This window comes from Epinephelus moara, chromosome 4, assembly GCF_006386435.1.
Source record: "Epinephelus moara isolate mb chromosome 4, YSFRI_EMoa_1.0, whole genome shotgun sequence".
NCBI classification, from domain to species: Eukaryota; Metazoa; Chordata; class Actinopteri; order Perciformes; family Serranidae; genus Epinephelus; species Epinephelus moara.
The window spans coordinates 16,836,083-16,856,301 of record NC_065509.1 but is presented as its reverse complement, the minus strand read 5'-3'; the positions used below and the strand labels follow the sequence as shown (position 1 = coordinate 16,856,301).

The 20,219-nt window shown below is 39.7% G+C and overlaps 1 protein-coding gene across 2 annotated transcripts; it reads left to right on the top strand.

The window, feature by feature from the left end:
• The first annotated feature begins 1,246 nt into the window (after window positions 1–1,246).
• dctn4 (dynactin 4) lies at window positions 1,247–12,974 on the top strand. Of its 2 annotated transcripts, XM_050043086.1 has the most exons (14): window positions 1,247–1,511; window positions 2,453–2,523; window positions 2,642–2,820; window positions 3,039–3,082; window positions 3,746–3,853; window positions 5,577–5,597; window positions 6,153–6,226; window positions 6,969–7,081; window positions 7,164–7,273; window positions 7,379–7,452; window positions 7,889–7,943; window positions 9,082–9,189; window positions 11,364–11,461; window positions 11,583–12,974. In XM_050043086.1, exons 1-14 carry the CDS (start codon window positions 1,377–1,379, stop codon window positions 11,800–11,802), a joined length of 1,410 nt encoding a protein of 469 aa, XP_049899043.1. In that variant the 5' UTR covers window positions 1,247–1,376; the 3' UTR covers window positions 11,803–12,974. The 2 variants fall into 2 exon arrangements, with proteins under 2 accessions (XP_049899043.1, XP_049899044.1); XM_050043087.1 differs by lacking the exon at window positions 5,577–5,597 and having other exon boundaries at window positions 1,250–1,511.
• The last annotated feature ends 7,245 nt before the right edge of the window (window positions 12,975–20,219 follow it).

Genomic DNA, 20,219 nt, shown 5'->3' with positions numbered 1-20,219 from the left:
CTTCCTAAGGAAACTCAAGTCCTTTAATGTGTGCAACAAGATGTTGCAACTCTTTTACCAGTCTGTTTCTAAAAGCACAATATTCTTTGCTACAATGTGGTGGCAAAACAGACTGAAAAATCTCAACAGAAAGGCTTTAGTTCAGGGAACCACCAGAGCCATGAGAGGAAGCGGAGAAGAGGATAATGCACTAACTGTTGTGCACGATGGAACACGCCTCACACCCTCTTTATGACCTCCTGATCAAACAGTGTGGAGCACTTTCAGTTAGAGACTGATCCGTCTCTGCCCTGAAAAGGACCACACGGAGTCCTTCCTGCCAGCTGTTATCTCCCTGTTCAACCAGACCCCTCTGTGTCAGGACAGGGGGGTCAGCAGGTGAAGCACCATGCTTCCCCCAAATGAACCAAAGACTAATACATACTGTGGACTCATACACCTTTCATCTCCTCTTAATAATCTAATAGACTACTGCACTATAACTTTACAGTATACTCTGCATTAACCTGCTAAAATTCCCCCACTTTTTATTCAAGCTACTGTTTATAAGAATTCTATATAGTTCATAACTGGTGCATATTTCTATGTAAGCATAGAGCTGCCATATCAAAAAAAAAAATTAGTATCAGGTAATAAAGTAAAATGTTTTTTGTATAACAAGATGTTTTTCACGATTTTGCAAGATATTTTCACCTATTAACAGGAAATGTTTCTTGTATGGAAAAGAAACTTTTCTTGTTATAAGAACTATATACATTTCATGTTATGACGTGATAAATGATCACATTATTAGATGAAACAATTATAACAGTTATAATGATAACTGTATTTATATAGCACAATTCAAGCATAAAATACAACACAAAGTGCTGAACGTAAAAGACCATCTTTGTGATAAAGAGAAAAGATGATAAAAACATATAATAAAATAATATTATTAATATAAAGTAAACAAAAAATAAAAGATAAAGCAAAATTCAGTTTAAACTACAGGCAAAAGAAAAGTTTGTCTTTTTTGACCAAAAACATCTTGCTATAACAAGAAACTTTCATATTCTTACCTGATACTGATCCTTTTCTGACCTGGCAACTCTACGGTTCAGTAATACTTCTCTTGCTTTTTATTTGGTCTTTAATACCTGAGGTTTAACAGAATAATTTCCTGCTGGGATCATAAAGTAATATATGCATGAATGTCTATCTATCTATCTATCTATCTATCTATCTATCTATCTATAGACTTGCAGTTTCAACATTGACCACATGAGGTCGACATTGAGCGCGCTGTGTTTCCTCGGAGGGCCAGACATCTAGCGGTGACACCAACACTAGCAGTGCAGTCAGTGAGCCCACGGAGTCGGCTACGCTGCTCAGAGATGGCGTCCCTTCTGCAGCCAGATAGAGTTGTCTATCTGGTCCGTGGAGAGAAAAAAATCAGAGCCCCTTTATCTCAACTTTATTTCTGTCGCTACTGTAGTGAGCTGCGGTCGCTAGAATGTGTGTCTCACGAGGTACGTGAACGTTTTCCCTTACAATGCTCAAGCTAGCTGTTAGCATAATTTAGTCAGCAGCTACTTTGTTGTTAGCCGGCTTGCTAGTAGCTTTGACACGTAGGCGGGATTAGTCAAGCCAACTCTGCGCTTTGTTTGGCTTTAGCCGCTTGTCAATCACGGTTTTTCCAGCAGTCTCCTTATCTCATTGGCTGTCAGTGACGGTTCAACTTCCGTTTGAGTTAGCATTATGTCGAGCTCAGAATAAATGGGCTAACAAGCTAGCTAGCTCTTATTTTCTTTGGGTTTAACGTGAAAGTATTCGCTTAGCTCATATATTAAGAATATGTCCGACAAGTAAAAACTATTTGTAGCAACGTTAGTCCACCCTAATGTCCTCACTGTCATATCCTATCTTGTTAACGTGGCTCATAGTTATAGACACCACACCCAGAGTGCTTTAGATTTTTCACATATTGCAACTTCAAATTAGTAGTCAGTGATTTTTTTTTCAAGTAAACATGTTATTTACAGCTCACACGAAAATCCACCGAGCTTGCCTCATGAAAAGAACATGCAGTTCCCCTAGTCGTCATTGTGCCACACTGCCTATATAAATCCAAAATATGTTTAATGATAATCACGTTTATATTTGTAACGTTAGCAGTGACCAAAACATGTTGGTAATCCAATAGTTAGGAAACTTGTGCAGGGTTGGAAATTAACCCTTTTCTCCACCTGCCATTGTGGCTAATGGATTTCATAATATGCCAACCACTCAATAGATTATTACTGGGGGGTTTTGGGGCTGGTGAGTGAAGCAAATCTAGCAGTCACTTGCATATTTAACCAGCATGTGGCTGGTGCTTATTTCCAACCCTGCCAGTGCAATATAAACTTTAAGCTGCGGATGCAAAGTTTGACTGACTCCCAGCTTGACACCCTGTTTTTTTGGTTACCAGGTGGACTCCCATTATTGTCCAAGCTGTCTGGAGAACATGCCATCAGCAGAGGCTAAGGTTAAAAAGAACAGGTGAGACTAACTTGCACATGCACAAAGACAACTACATTGAATTACATGAACTACATTCACCTTATTTATGTCATGACTGTCCTTTCTTTGATTCCTAATTACCTGTGCTCTACTGTAGGTGTGCGAATTGTTTCGACTGCCCATGTTGCATGCATACACTATCAACTCGAGCCACCAACATCCCAGCTCCTCTGCCCGATGATCCCACCAAGACGGCCATGAAGAAGGCCTACTACCTGGCCTGCGGCTTCTGTCGCTGGACCTCCAGGGACGTGGGAATGGCTGACAAATCAGTTGGTGGGTGCTGATATAATGTAGATCCATGAATGTTGTCATATTTAAAGTATTTCCTTAACTTTAACTGTATCAGCAGTACCAAAACAGCACAATGCATAAGTCCTGCTGTAGGTCGACCTTTACGCATTGATTTAGCTCCTGAAGAAAAATGTCACCTATTGTATTTGTTCTTATGGCTGCCTTAAGTCTGATGCCTTGGTGATTTTTGTTCACTGCAGCCAGCGGTGGGTGGCAGGAGCCTGAAAACCCTCATACTCAACGGGTAAGTTTTCCCCTGTGGTCATGTAAATGCTCACAAGTTGCTCACATGCTTCCTGATCATGGATTACTTCTTTTTGAATAGCTTTGCCTCTGAATAAGAGACATCCACACATAGCTGGCCCAAGGCGAAAGTTGTTGCTTAGTTGCTGTGGCCACAAATGAGACACAAATAACAAATCATAAAGGCCCCCTTTTAATTTTTATAAGTCAAGTGGTTGTTGAAGTATCTATCGATTGTTTTTGTGTGGTTTTTATTTTTAAGCTTTCAATTATTGTACCAAACTGTTAACTGAAGTGTTTCTTTCAGTGATCATCTTGCAGTTGATCATTATTCAGCACTTTTCCACATTTCACAAGTTCATTTAAAGTTGGTCAATATATTACTTTGAAGGGTACCTTTAATCCCTTCATGGATTATTGTGTTACTTTAAAGTACATCACATTTATAGATGTTAAATCGCTCTTAGTTGTATTTAATAGTTCCCTTTTAAATTATATTCACTTACCTCAAACCCTTCACACTGTTGTGCAACTGAACAGTATTTAGTGTTGGAAAACTGTGAGTGGGGAGGTTTGGATGACCTTGGCCCAATTCTTTATCACTTTTGTTTTTATTAAGAAGCACATGAAGCAGTCTGTGGATTTATTTTTTTGTTCCCTACAGATCAACAAGCTGATTGAGTATTACCAGCAGCTGGCCCACAGAGAGAAGCAGGAGAGAGACAGGAAGAAGCTGGCCAGGAGACGACAGTGCATGCCTCTGGCATTCTCGGTACTTTATTCCTGCTGAGTCCAGTTCAGCCTTTTCAAAAATTCCATACTTTCATCTTTAACCTTTTCAAATGTCAGACAGCTGTTGTCTCACTGTGTTCGCTTACAAAAATGTGCAGGTACTATTGGAGCAGAATTTAGATCAATAATTACAGGCATTTAAGAGATTTATTTGATACGTAGGTTTCACCTTAATCTCAGTAACATCATAGATATACTCAGAGTCTGTGCCATTGAGGATATTATATGATAAGCACACCTTTAACTAAAGCTGGAGGGAATAATTTGCTATATCAGTGACTGTAGTGAATAGTTAAGAATGACACTGTGTCAGTACTTACAGTAGGTGGATAAGTATAAACATTTTCGGATTGCTTTCAAAAAGTTCCCCATCCACACTGACATTTCAAAACAACAGAAAAAAATCAAGGCTTAGTCTGAAAGGCCAAAACTGAGAAGAAATTGTTAACTAACTACTAAATTACTTAAAAAATCTATGTATTTTTTAATTACCAATTTACTGAATTTTCAAATTTAGTCACCCTGGTGTAGTTATGGTCTTTATGCTTCTTGAGGTTGTTGGCACATGGTTTTTACACCTCCTGCATTCTGCTTTTACAGTAATTAACATCCAGTAATGCAAATCGGTCTTTCCTAATGTGTATTGAAACATTTAAATACGTAAGCTGTAGGGATGGGCATGAGAACTCGATTTGGGCATCGGTATTTGTTCAACATATAGAGCCTATGTAATAAATACAAATGTAAATTGACTAGGGATGTGTGCCATTAGTCGACTAGTCAATTGACATTGACATTGCTATCCTTGCTAGTTGGCACCCAAAATACTAGTCCAGTTTAAATTAATTAGTGAAATTACTTTCATTTTATGTGATTGTGTTCACCCAATGAGGGTGCTGTAGCACTCAGGCACATTTTATAAAGACTTATTTATTTTTAAAAATAGCATTTTCAATAAATGTTGTTTGATTATTTTAATTTAGTGGGTAGTTGTCATGTTTAATAGGATAATGTGCAATGTTCATAATGCATGTTGCAAAATGTCACACGTTTCAATGGCATTTGAAATACAATTTGGCAATTGAAAAATGTGATTGATCTCAAATGGCTCTTAAGTTATAATGTACGTGACCGTATTTCTTACTTTAAGGCAAGTCAACTGGTCTAAGTTTAAGGTTACATTTAAACATCCCTAAATTTTTTTTGTCTGGGTAAGGTTATGTAACTGCTATCTCTAAATGTCTGCACAACACAATATAGCAAAAATGATAGATCTGCACTGCTGCAGTTAACGTTAACATCCCTCAGTCAGACATCATGGGCAGAATGGAGACCAGGCATAAGAGTAATGTTTGGAAGTATTTTTTTAAAAAATACACAAAAATAATGTATTCTGTAGGCTAATCTCTACTGTGTGTGCAGCGCAGGAAGGTCGGCTAACCTTTATACTTACACACATTATTTTGCGAGTACTCTATATTGAGTTACTGCGAGCACTCAAATACAGAAATTACCTAAAATGCCCATCCCTATCAAGCTGTGATATCCTGCAGTTGTTTTCCATCACTGATGCATTTCTGTTGCTGTTGCATGTCACCAGATGCCACTAATGTTTGCTAAATTGCTTTGGTTTCACCTGGTTCTTTATTCTCTCCTTTTTTTCTTTGCTTATGCACTCTGATATTTTGGTTTTTGCCCCCCAGCAACACACTATTCATGTGGTGGTGAGTTGTATTTTTCACAACTTGGGTAGTCTCATCTTTACAGTAGCACTGTCTTCTCTCTTTATCTCTGTTCCTGTCTAGTCTCTTACTGATTGACCTCACAGATCACATGAATGTCTTCTTGGGTAAATGAGACTGGGATCCGCACAATAGGAGCCTTTGTGATGGTTAGAGGGAGAGCAGAAATACAAGACTTTGTTTAAGTCTGTGTAACCAGATCAAACTATTTTTCATACTTACTAAATTCTGAACGCTCAAATCTGTCAGAGTTGATTGTCTCCCACTATCCTGCGCAGAAAGGCTCCTGTTATTGTCTCTTACCACAAGACAAATTGTCGCTTATTTATTGTTTATTTAGATGATGAATACCATTTCTTTCCACTTTTGTTTTTTAAAGTTGTCATAAATTCCCCTTTCGGGTCAAGACCTTGTGTTAAAAGTAGTGATGTAGAAAAATGGTCGTAGATTATGTAATTTCATAAATTGTGTTGTGCTCTTTATTTTCCAGTGGGCAGAATGCCTGATCTTGTGTTTTTTCTCCCTAAATTTACTCAGGAAAAATATGGCCTTGGAACCAGACTGCAGAGGCAGAGGTCTGGAGCTCCCATATCAAGCCTGTCTGGCCTTACGTGAGTGGTCTTTTGTCATATTCGGGGAATTACTGCTGCTTTGGACTCCACACATGGAACATTTTTCCCCCTAGTAAAACTACATGCATATTATCAGTGACTTAGATAAATGGATTTTTTACCACCAAGCAGCCATTGTTTCATTAATTTCACTATGCCATGAAAATCAATTTGCAGAGCCTTGAAACTTGGCTCGAGATACATAGGTGATCCATCACAGTGAACAGTTCGTCACCCTTATTTTTTCTCAAAGTTACATCATCACCTTGTAGTAATACAGTTGTGAGCGATCACCATTTTTATATTCCACCACAGGGATGCATTCAAGGACCCTGCTTAACGCCTGAAAATTAATATTTGGCTGACAAAAGGCATTGTATTGATAAAGTGTGCTGTCAGATGCAGGAGATGCTTAAAACACAGGGTGTCTACAGGTCCTTGAAAAGTCTTAAATTTTAAAAATAAAAAGGCATTTAGTAGTCTTCAAGTTGAATTTGTGAAATCTTTATTGCCACATTTGATCTCATTTTATCTATCCGTCTTTTAATGTTTTGATTTTTAAATGGGTTAAACTTTTCTGCATCTGCTTGCCTTTATACTAACCTGCAAAACTCGGTCTTAAAAAGCATCAAATTTAAGTGTCTGATACTCTTTCACTATACTTTACAGCTCACATTGAATGGCATTATTATAAAAGTGATTCAACAGATTGTTGATGGCAGTATTTGTATTACTTGACCAGCCTTAAAGAGGGTGAAGACCAGAAGGAGATTGTCATCGAACCTGCTCAGGCTCTTGATGAAGTGGAACCCTTGCCTGAAGATTGTTATACCAGGCCAGTCAGCTTACCAGAGGGTGAGAGTTTGAACTTGCCAAAACAATATTGATCATTCGTCTCTCTAGTTGAAGTTGAATCTAAGTTCTCGTGTCCTTTCAGTGACCACGCTGCGCCAGCGGCTTCTTCAGCCCGACTTCCAGCCTGCAGGGGCGTCTCAGCTCCACCCCAGACACAAACACCTTCTGATGAAGCGTTCACTGCGCTGCAGGGTCAGTACCACTTCAGGGTGTTGCTCTCCTGTATCAGTCAAAGGCTGTTTTTATTACATAGATCACATTTAGATAATCATTTGTTTGCTTAATTTCCTCATGCAGAAATGTGAGCACAACTTGAGCAAGCCAGAGTTTAATCCGACTTCAATCAAGTTTAAAATTCAGCTGGTGGCTGTGTGAGTACTGGTCGTAAGATTCTGTCTTCATGATGATGCTTATCCTTTTATAATTAATGAAAAATATAAATCAGCCTGAAGCCTGATGTAGTTTAATTAGATTAAGGTCCTAAAGTTGCATTGTAGCCAAGTGCAGCTATAAACACAAGTTCAGGAAATTATCCTCCATCTTAAGATACATTTTGTCATTTTTAAATTAGAATAACAAAAACTATACATGATTTAAATTGGGGATTAGGAGTAATCCATACTGTACAAATAGCATGTTGATGTTCTCAGGATTTCATGGTTTGCAAATGGTTGCATTTTTAAGGGATACCACAAAAGATCAGCTCTCAGCTTTTAGTTAATGTGGCTGAGTGCTGTGTTGAACATTGACAACATGTTCAAGTGTAACTGTGTGTATTGATTGGCCTTCTGCCTGTTACTCCCACAGGAGTTACATCCCTGAAGTGAGAATTATGTCCATTCCAAATCTCCGGACTATGAAGGTCAGTGTGCGCGCTGGTTCTGATATGTTAAATATATCTCCCACATGTTTTATTCATACTGTTAATAATGTCAGCTTCTAGAAGTTTAGCCGGTAACATGCTGTTAAAACCAAATATTCAACTTTGCCGTTTTTTTCAAGGATTGTACACCACTGCAACACAGCTAACTCACCAGTAGCTCAGCTTTTTTAACTAAAGTCAATCAGTTTCTATTTTTTTCTACACAGTTTTGTTGAATTTTGCTGAAATTGAAATTTTCAGGGCACACATGAATCATTTAAGTGTCTAAGTTTCAGTGCCCACAAGCAAATATACGTAGGTACATTTCTCTACACATGGAGAGATAGAAAGATATTGATTTTAAAAAAAAGAACTTAATTAAAATGAATTGATAAATAAAACATGAAAATAATAATAATAATACATAAAAATAAATATATGAAGACAAGATTTAATAAAATAGAAAGATGGTAATAGTGATACAAAAATCTAAGTAAAAATTAATTAAAAATACAGAGAAACAAAAATATTATTTAATAATTTACTGTAAAAAATAATCAAAAATAAACAATATGAGAAAACTAACAATACCAAAGTTTTTCAGAAAGTAAAGTAAATTGGTCTTAATTGGTCTTTATTGTTATTGTCGTAGAAGGAAATTTTCTTTGTAGTCCAGGTATAAAACCATCACACATATATGAAAAAAGTGCATAAAGGATTAACAAGTAAAATAAATCAAACAAAATTACATAAAAAGTAAGAAAACTATTTAATCCCAATACAGAGGCTAATAGCAAAGTGTATGATGTTAAGGTTGAGGTGTTTCGTTTTAAGACATGGTTGTAAAAAGATACCACATCTCTTTGTACTTGTCAACCTGATGCAAAGAGATTGAAGTATTAATACAAGAGTTAGTCAGAAAAGGCTGAAATGCAGCTCACATCCATGAGAACCTGTTTGCTACAAGCCTCCCTGATCATAACAAAACCAAGTCCTCCACAAGAAGCCCTTGTTCTAATCGTGTACTGAATTAAATGGTCTACTTTAGTGATCAAAAGAAGAGCAGACCTCTATAAGGTAACAGACAGCTTTGAAAGACAACCGTTTGTCTTTTTTTTCCCCCATCCTGTGTATTTAGGAGAGCCAAGTGCTGCTGACTCTGACCAACCCAGTGGAGAACATCACCCACGTCACGCTGGCTGCTTATGAGGAGGAAGATCCTGATGACATCAACAGCACTGCTAAGGTATTTAACTAGACTTCCTATATGTATTTGTTGAAATAAACTGTAGTCACAGAAAGTATCAGGTGGTTTTAAGTAGTGGGATTTGCACAAATATTCATTACTCATTACTGTTCCAACTACTGCCAAACATTGACTCTATGATTTAAACAATAACGGTGTAAATCCTCCTTGACTTTTAGGCAGAATAACAAGAGGCTGTATGTCTGTTTTCTTTGCTTTAATGAGACTTTAAGGTTAAATAATACTTATTTTATGTTGATGCTGAACCTGAAGAATAGGTTAATGCACCAGTCTGCAGGATTTAGGGAAATCTATCAGCAGAAATTGAATATAATATTCATGATTGTTTTCATTAGTGTAAAAACACCTGAACTGACTCTGGAGAGGCTCATTTGCACTTTCACATTACTTTAAATGTCACTGTAGGGCCCCCTAAATGCTTGGTAAAGAAGGGGTGAGCAGAGGGGTATTCAGTTGGTTGCAGTTTTCAGCCTCGCCACTAGATGCCAGTAAATCCTACACATTGTTCCTTTAAATCTATAGAGGTCTCATGAAAAAACTGTAGAAGATAATCACCCAACTCTGCCATCTAACAGCTAAAAATCCAGTTTTTTAAAGACTGAGTTTAAAAGCTGTTGAACATATGAGTTAAATTTGTCAGGTGGTCAGAAACATTTCAATGGGATGGTAATTGTGTTCCATGTTTTCTGCTGGGTACACAGTTGTTTACAAAGACCATTTTATGAGGCAATAATGTCAGGGCTGTGTGCTTATCAGCTTGTTTGGTAGTCTGTCTGTCCCACACGGTGGCAAAACATCAATGATTGGAGTGTTAACTGCTGGAAAGAGAATGGAGGCTCAAATACAGAACAGTCACAGATTGTGGCAGTTGTTTACCACCTGCCTGCTCTTAAATATTGCATATTGTGTCAAGCAGTATTCCTGCATGCTTACTAGCCAGCCGGCTTCAGAGAGCACAGGGTGGTCTGCTCCGTCACGCTGCCTATTCCTTATGGCATAGGTAGCCTTGTCATCATCTCATATGCAGAGCAGTTGGGCCCCATTTTTACCTCCATCTGTCAGCTGTCACACGCACAGCTAAGAGTACCGTGTTCCGGTGGTAAATGGTCTGCCGGGCTGCCAGTTGCCAGCAGCCGCTGCGAGGCTCTCGGTGACTACAGGCTGTTTGTCTTGGCCTCTTTAACGATGAAGTCATGGGCCAGACTGGGTAAGGAAGAGCTCCTGGCCAAAACAGAGCGTCTTCATGACCCATTTCCATTCACATTGTGGCCAAACAGAGGGTGCAGTCCTGTCATTCTGCCTGATCTGATGCTCAAACACCTGGAGGGCTGCGTGAACCACAGTGAGCCATGCTTGGTTGAATTCATCAAGCAGCTTTCTCCAAGGATGGGTGCACTTACCCCTGACAGATATATGATGCGTTATAGTATGTGTGAGTCTACAGTATATGCATTTTATCAGTAAATGTGATCCAAAATTCTCCCCCTCAAATATGACTGACCTCTGAGCAGTGCAAACAAATCAGTTGTATTCATATTGGATTTTGGGACACCATAGAAACTAATAATGTTAATCTAAAGTGGTAAAGTGGTTATACTTTTTTGCAAACCATGTTCCATCCTGTAAAGACATATAGAATATTCCTCCTGAAATAATAATTTGTCTTTTCTGCATTGAGTTCAAGGGACCCTGTTAAAAGTTCTTCAATGACATTTACTTCTCCCTCACTGAAAAAAATCCAGAATCTATGAATATGCAAATTGTTCAATTGAAACATTTAACTACTGGATTTTCTTGGCCCCTAAATTGGTGTCACAAAATTATGCTCGTACATTCACGTCTTAAGCTCACATTTAAGGTGAGCGCGGAAAAACTTTCCTCCTTCAGCAGATGCATTTTAAAACAGCCTTCTGGTGACAAACTCTGCACATACATCACTTTACACAGTGAAGGTCAAACTTCCAAGTGAAGCAACGACAGGCAAAACACATTTTTAAGTCAAGGGTTGTTGTTTTTTTTTTTAGACATTTTCTCCATAATGCATGAATTGTCATTGATGTGCTTCAAAAAGAGAAGCTATATGATGTTTGAAATACAGGTTGACGCATACAATCGTCTGAAAGTCACTGAATGTTGAAACTGTTTGTTTTTAGGTTATAGTACCCAGCAAAGAACTGGTCTTGGCAGGAAAGGATGCCGCTGCTGAGTATGATGAACTGGCTGAACCTCAGGACTTCCAGGATGACCCAGAGTAAGTTAATACACACACACACACACACACACACACACACACACTCACTCACTCACACACACGTACAAAGACTTAATAATGTGAGGTCACTCTTAACCACATCACTCTGTTCTTTCCACAGTGTCGTTGCCTTTAGGAAATCCAACAAGATTGGTTTCTTCATCAAAGTGATCCCTCAGAAAGAAGAGGACGTAGACGTCACCGTTTCATTTAAGATCCGACATGACTTCCGCAACCTCGCCGCTCCCGTCAGGCAGAGCGAGGAGGGAGCTGACACCACCGCCGAGGCCATTTGGCTCACGCATCATGTAGAGCTGAGGCTGGGCCCACTGGCTCCCTGAACACGAATACCTGGTTTACTATCAAACACACCTAGTGTTGGGTTCTTTGAACTAACCTCTGTAAACTTTAATTTAAATATGATTTCTGATTCTGCTTATTGATATGTAAGAATTATTTGTGATCTGCTTGGTACAGTTGTTTCAAAGTTTTAGCTTAAGTTGCATCATCAGATACATTGTGGAACAAACAGCGACTGCGTTATAGCCTAGTTTATAAAACTACATGAAACCATGACTGACTGCAGATGTATTAGAGAATCAAGTTTAATTTACCTTACTGCTTTTGTTTATTTGCTTTGTTTGCCACAAACATGCTGATAGACTGTATTTCACCACATCGTCATTCTCCTCAGCATGAACACTATATACCATATTTAATTTAAAAGCACTTTTGGTGTATAGGAAACAGAACCTTACAGATGCATAAAATTACTAATGAAAAAATGTAAAGTTATGCATAGAATTTCCACTTACATGCTGGAATGTGAAAATGGATCTGTCATTCAGGTGCGTACAGTATTTTCCTCTGTTTTGTGGATTTGTTTGAGAAATATTGGTCTTTGCTGTATGTAAAAAATAGCAGTTTATGTTCAGAAATTAATACAACATAGAGATTATAGAAATATTTGAGAATAAATGAGCAGAATCAGAAATCATAATCGAGAACAATCCGAACAATTCCCAACTGTGCAGCACACACCTCTGCGCTTTTATCATATGTATCCTCGTCAACATCCTTTTCTGCAGACTGTAATATTGTATTAACTCGCATGCTTCAACTGTAGTAAATATCGCACACGTTAGACAATGTCATCACAGTTACTGATCCTATACTGTTTTCTTATCAGAAAGGTTCCTCTTGGGATAAAGATGATACCTGCCCATAACTTTACCATTACCTGAAGTCAAACAGTAACCTTCACTGGCACTAAGGAGAGGATGTATAAGACGCTCTGTAAATTTACATCAAGTGTTCATTATTTAAATGTACTGAGACACTAGCATTTTTTTCTGATTTAAAAATGTATTCTCCTGGTTTGTAGAACTCACTGAGCTCTGCCAGTGTATATCGTAAGCTGCTGTCATTTTTGGTCTCAAGTGTGTTAGCAAAACAGAGCCTTACAACACAGTTAATCTTCTGTACCGGCTAATAAAATAATGTGATACTGTCACAGATGTTTGACCTTTTCTTTGTAGAGGCCTCACATGACTTTTGGCAGTGAACATTTTTGTCATGAGTTGTTGCCGCTTTGTGTTGTTTTCATTCTGACCACAGGATGGCACTACAGGCAAACAGTTTTTCGATAGCATTGGTATATATGAGAGCTCCAAGAGCATACAGGGACATGCATTCTTTAGGATGATCTTGAATTACCCTACAAGCTGAAACAGTTCGTCTGATTTTAGAAATGACTGACTGAGAAGGCACAAAACAGTCTGATGCAGACAGAAACATTTTAATAATGATCCAACGAAAGCCGGTTGTTTTTTTCCAGGATGTGAGTCACAAGGATAAAATGTCTCCTTGTCAACATTAGGAGCAGATAATGATGGAATGTGTGTTTAAACAGCTACCATTTTGTATTTACCACATAACAGTCTCGTCCAGTGATGCTTTGCACACATGGCACAGTTTATTGCCTCTGAAAAAGCACATCAGATATGTGCGATGCAGGCCCGTTGCAGCTCTCCAATGAGTCCCGTCTGCTGTGTAAACAGACCCACTCTGTCTGGGTAATAAAGCCATGATTTTCTTTTATCTTCGGCAGATATAAACAGCTCAGAAGAGTGGCCTGTGTGAGAGCCATAAATCACCACTGAAGATGAGGTAATAAAGCACACATGGGGCGAGTGCGTACCACTGAAACAGCCCAGACTCCCACTTCAAGCACAGCTGATGATAGCAGAAGCTGACTTTCAGAGCACAGCAGTGGTGTGCTGTGGCTGCACTTGCTGGGAGGTTGCCTTCCTGCTGGGAATAATATCATTTATTAAAAAATATGAATGCTTGCTGTGCCAAACTTGTATATACATAGTCATGGTCATAGTTTAATTTGGATAAATAAAAAAAAGTAATTGAAAATGACTGTATTGCATATGGCAGTGGTGACCACCCCCCTTGGTGCCTCTATATTTTAAGAAAAAACAGCAAAACTGCCCTTTTGGTGGCCTGTATGGTCGATAAAGCACAATAAAGTGCCCTTTAGGGTGCCCTTCCAGTGGAGAAAACCTGATAAAGTGCCCTTCAAGTTGCCTCTTCAGTAAAGAAAAAGTGATAAAAGGCTCTGTAGGGTGCTCTTTCAGTGAGGAAAACATGTTAAAGTGAGAGGAAGTATGCCCTCCAGTGGAGAAAACATGATAAAGTACTCGTTAGGGTGACCTTCCAGTGGAGAAAACGTTATATAGTGTCCTTTAGGGTAACTTTCCAGTGAAGAAAATGTTATAAAATGCCTGTTAGGGTGTCCTTCAAGTAAAAAAAAAATGTGATAAAAGTACTATTAGTGTGCCCTTTCAGTGGAGAAAACATGATGAAGTGCCCTTCAAGATGCTAGACCAAAGGAGAAAATGTGATAAAGTGCCTTTTAGGGTGCCCTTCCAGTGGAGAAAACATAATAAAATGAGCGTTAGTGTGCCCTCTAGTGGAGAAAACATGATAAAGTACTCTTTAAGGTGCCCTTCCAGTGGAGAAAATGTGATGAAGTGCCCTTTAGGGTGCCCTTCCAGTGGAGATAATGTAATATAGTATGCTTTAGGGTGACCTTCAATGGGAGAAAACATGATAACGTGACTGTTGCTGTGTCCTTCCAGGGGAGAAAACAAGATACAAGTGCCCTTTTGGATGCCCTTCCAGTGGAGAAAATGCGATGACGTATGCTTTAGGGTGCCCTTCTAGTGAAGAAAACACGATAAAGTGCCCTTTATGGTGCCCTCCCCAATGGAGAAAATGTGATAGTGTCCTTTAGAATGGCCTTAAAATGGAGAAAACATGATGCAGTACCATATAGGCTGCCTTGCACGCTAAAAACCTTTGCGCCTGCTGCTGCCCCACCACATGCATCGGGTGCCATTTTAATTTTTTTCACCCCTGCCACTCAGACAGCTTGAGTTCGCCACTGCTTGAACAGCCCCCAAAAACACCGTCTGGAAGACAAATTCTGGATTCCTATGGTCAGGATAATATTTTCCTGGATCAAGACTTCAATTATTTCATGCTCAGCATCAGCGTGTTCTTATTTGTAGAACCTCATACTGTAAACAGTACAGAAATCTGACCTGTGACCATGTTATGGGGATTAGAAATTAATATCATGGTTCTCCAGCAGTGTTGAGTATGTAAGTGGGTTAGTAAAGGGCTTTCGTGTCTCTCCTTTCCTCTTCCTCTGTTTTTCCTCTTTTGAAGACTAACATCTTTATTTATAAAGACAGACCCAGCCAGCCTTGACCAGATGAAAAATTCCTCACTGAATTACAAGTTTGACTGCACCCAGGACCTTTCCACAATTACGTCATCGCCCAAACCACCAGTAACTCACCCACAGAAGACGCATGACACAAGCGAGCAAAAGAGGAGAAAAACTACACCTCAAAAGAGGCAGTAAATTCCCTCCATCTAATAAAAAGATGGCATATAGAAGCCTGCACAGCTATCATTCACCATACCTCTGTCACGGATCAGCTGCGTACAGTTTGATTATAAACGTATGCTTTCTTTATGAGCTCCGTCAGATGCATAGATATTGCCAATAAAATCCTCAGAGGAGTCTCTATGTTCTCCTGCTCATGGACCAGAATAGTTTGGACATGCACTGTTTCTGGGCATGAGAAGGAGACGCACAAAAAGACCCAAGAGCACTTTTCGTTCACTTACCCCTTTTTTAGGTTGAGCAGTAGGCCTGGAGGTGCCGTGAGTGATTAATCGCCTCCTTCATTTTCTGCTCACCAGACCATCATCTGGTTAATTAGAGGTAATGGATGATGTCTACCCAGATGAATAACTGTAGGCATGTGGGCTTCCAAAGCTGGGAAAGCCAAACCTGTGAAACATTAGCTTTTCAGGAAGGAAAAAAAAACTCCACGATACTCTTTTTGTCATTTTCCCTCCATCTCCCTCCATTTCCTCTCACTTTCATTCAGTCTGCATTCTGATGGCTGTAGGTTAGTTGGAATGTTGACTTTGGACGCCTAGTTGAAAAAGATCGCTCTGAGAAAGCAGCTGACCCTCGACACCCCTCCGAGCCCCCGTCAGACACGCAGACTGCAGGCTCTTTGCTTTCGTTTGTTATTTGCTCAATTGCTCACTGGCTGCATTACGTCTGGAAGGGCACAAGTGTGTCAGCACCCCGAGCAAAGACCAGTGCCACAGACTGGGGTCCCCGGGGGAATCACCGAAGCTACTGGAGGGCCAAACGTCCTCTGTTTGCTACAATGGAGATATCAGAGTAGAAATCAAATCAATCAGGATTAGTCTAGTTTAGGGAAGGAAATTGAATAGCCCCATTTTTGACCGTATGCTACTCTGTACATTCTCTTTGCAGACCTTAGAAACAAAGTCAAAGCGCTTTTATTCACTTTCAAAGGTGTTTTTGTGATACCACAGATGCTTTCTCTCTGCCCAAAGAGATAAAAAGTTTGCCCAGTGCAAGGCCAACAAGGTAAACATCGACACAAGCAAAGCATGAAAAGGGAAAAGTATCATCCTTTTCAAAGTGCAAGTGGGTTTAATTCTCTGTGAAAATGAATGTAATCTGTTTGGAAACACTTCACTTGATCCACGAGCTTTCAAATATTTAGCGACTTCATCGTGTACACCTACATAACAAACCATTACAACATTGTTTTAAATCCTGTTTCTCGTCCTAAAAACAGATGAGTTAGCCCAGAATCGAGCCCCACGGTCAACTGCTAAGAGGAAAGCTGTGTTAACCACCAGCGTTAGACCACAAGACGTGTATCTACAGCAACCAAGCTTCAACCTCGCTATGCTAACGTTAGCTATCCCTGTCTCAACTAACAAACTTATGTTGCACTAAAACAAAAACACACTCAGCACCCTCTGCAACATCCTGCTGCCCTCTTTTAAAATGTTGCTCCTGATCCTCTTCATCTGAATTATCCAAGCCTGAATCTTCAGGCTCAAACTGGTAAGGTCCTACAGGTACTGTAGCCATGTTTACCATAGCCTCCTGATCCCAGACGGCCTTTTTCATTGATCTGTTCTTAGCCAATCAGGACATTTTGCTCATGGCAATTGATTATTAGTGGATGGTTACTGCCTATCAGCAAAATCTGACCATTTGTGAGAGGGGCAAAGAGAGACTCTCAGAAAAGCAGAGGAAAATGAAATCTGTTTTTTTGTGTGAGCACCATTAACTACAGAAGTGTTTAAGAGACCCATATAAACTGTACAGATATAACTATAAGTGTTAAAATATGGGACCTTTAAAGCCAATATTTCCACAGACCGCCCGGCCTGAGCAGCAGATTTAGCCAGCCAAGAGTAAGAGTGGAGCAACAAGGTGCATTTTGGGGAAAATGTTGGATTCAAATCTTGGTTTTGCAACAAACAGATATGTTATCACTTTTGGCATAGAGTATTTATTTGTGAGTTCACAGAAATATCTTGGAGGATTTAATCTTTTACTGGATAATTGGTAAAAATAACAATAGTAATGATAATTAGCATTGCCAACTCACAGCTTAGCTTATTTTAGCCTAGCCTAGCTTATTTTAGATTAGATTAGCGTAGTTTAGCTTAGTTTAGCAAAAGTCTACCAACAGCAAAACAGCTTGATTTATGGGTTACAGAAATTAGATATAATAAGTCAGTTTGTTAGTTTTAGACATGCTGGTAGTTCAATTTCTTTTTTTATCCTTTGGGCTAGCTGAGTCCCCGTTTCCAATCTTTACACTAGGCTAAGTTAAGCGTCTGCTGGCTGCAGTTTCACACTCAGCCCTACAGATTTGATAGTGGTAGCAATCTTCTTGTGTCACTGTATATACAAAAGCAAATAGGCTAAGTGTATTTCCCAAATTAAATAAGAGGTGATTTTCACTGGCATGCAGCATGAACACTAGTGTGTGCTGAGGGGTGTTGACATATTGAAGATAAACTTGAGCTTGCTGCCATAATCACACATAGGCTTGAATTTTCCAAAAGGCTTTGGGTCTCTTTACACAGGTATGTAATTCCAGTCACAGGATATTTCACCCTGGAACAAAAATGACACTCGTTTATTTGCTTATATCAGCAAACAGAGCAGAGCTTGAGTTCCTCTGACATTTATAGAAAAGAGTCATGCATCTCCACACCTGCCACACTAAGATCTTAATTCACAAGATAATCCTCTGTGGTCTTCAAGTATCCACCCAAACAAGGTTCATTAATTGCCTAAATGAATTACATGCCCCAAAGAAATTCAGCCACACACCAGCAATAATGCAAGTTCAATAAATAGAGGATTTCAATTAGGGCAACACTTGTAATAGAAGCGCTATTGTTGTCTCATAGTCGGTACAGCCGGAGGCTTCTTGGGCAGCTAAGTCCCATTAGGTCTTGCTTAAAGTGCTCTGGCAGCCGAGAGGTTGTGGATAGATGCTGAAGACAGAGGCGGCTGGTTTTCTGCTGTGCAGCCGACGTCCAGAGGCATGCAGCCAAACCCACAGAAGCCCAGCCCAACATGACCCACCACCACACCACAAATACTGTATACCCACATCCAGTATATACACACAAGTTCCCATCACTGAGCGGTGCTGTATTTCACCCAGGAGAGCTAAGTTAAATCAATGTAGGGAATCAATGAGAGCTTCATTGGATTTACTGTGCAGGGATATGAAATGTCAAACTGTAGATGTGGATTTGTTGTAGACTCTATCAGTGGCACATTTCACAGACTGAAGAGGCCCTTAAAGGGATAGTTCGGATTTTTTTCAAGTGGGGTTGTATGAGGTACTTATCCATAGTCAGTGTATTGACTACATTATAACAGCTTCAGTTCCCCTTCGGAAAGGGCTGTCTGATGGCGAGCCACGCGCCATAGGCTGTCTGATGGCAATGTAAAGTGGTGAACTCATTCTAAATATAGGGGCAGGACTTTTTTTAGGCCTCTAAAATACATTTTACTGCCACCACCATCGACAGCACTGCATTATGTAGCTTCCACGGCGACACTCTTGCGTGCTTCTCCAAACTGGGGTCATTTTGACCGCTACCTACTGTAGGTAATCAACTGGCTAAGTACCTCGTACAAACCCACTTCATGAAATCTGAACTACAGTATCCTTTTAAAGCAGGTGCTCAAAGCTTTGATGACTGCACACCAATTTAGGGAGCCACTGAGGACTGTACAGGGTCAGGACATGCAAGGTCGGCCACTTTCACAGAGCAGTCCTGCAAAAACTCTCCATCACTGAACTGCTTACCACCCTTAACAATATGGTGAGCTACCACACAGCCTGTCTGTGTCAGACCTTAACTACTTTTCATAAGAAGAAAAGACTGGCTGGATAAGTCTTGCTGAAACTGTTCAACCTTACGTTTGCACTCTTTACCCATTAACTTATCATGGCTTTTTTTATAGACTTTTTGAGGGCTTTTTGGCCTGGACAGATAGAATGCAAAATAGGAAAGAGTTGGGGGGATAGGCAGCAACGGGCCACCAGTTGGACTCAGCCCTGTGCCATGATTAAGGACTCAGCCCACATTGGGTGCACACTCTACCCAGTGAGCCACAAGGGTTTAACATTACATTCCTTGAGCACCAAATTAATGTGCAGACAAGGTAGATCACTTTATCTGCCCCCTGTGAAGTAAGACTTCATGCATTTTTTTCTTGAAAACTCTTTTTATCCTCAACTATTCATCCTCAACCATCTTCAACATTTTTCTGTGGTAACTTTTCCATCTCACTTTCACTTGCCGAGCTGTCGACTGAAGTCGCTGATTTTAGCTACCAGCAGGAGCACTGATGACCAAAATATAATGCATGCACTTAATGTCACGTTATGGGGGCTTTACAAAATATTTCGGAGGCTGCCATATGGGCCACATTTCAAGCAACTATGATTAATGACCTCACTGTAGGCCTAGTTGTACTTGAGGAGTAAGCAGCAACAGATCTGAGAGCTTTTATATCCACATACAGTGTTGTACAGTGAGAGACACTGCATGTGTTATATATGAGATGTATGGAGAATTTTCTGGGTCTCAGAACCCTTAAAGGTATCCTGAGATAATTCCTTCTTGTGGAATATTGAATAGTTTTGCCTCCTCAGGCCTTTAAATAATCCATCAATCAAATAAGACAAATCTGTAATGGATAGATCCATGACAGACTACACCCTCCAACCATCTCAGTGTGCAGAAGGAAGTGTGCATCTACTCATGGACGAGAGGCTCATGCTTGTGACAGCGTGAG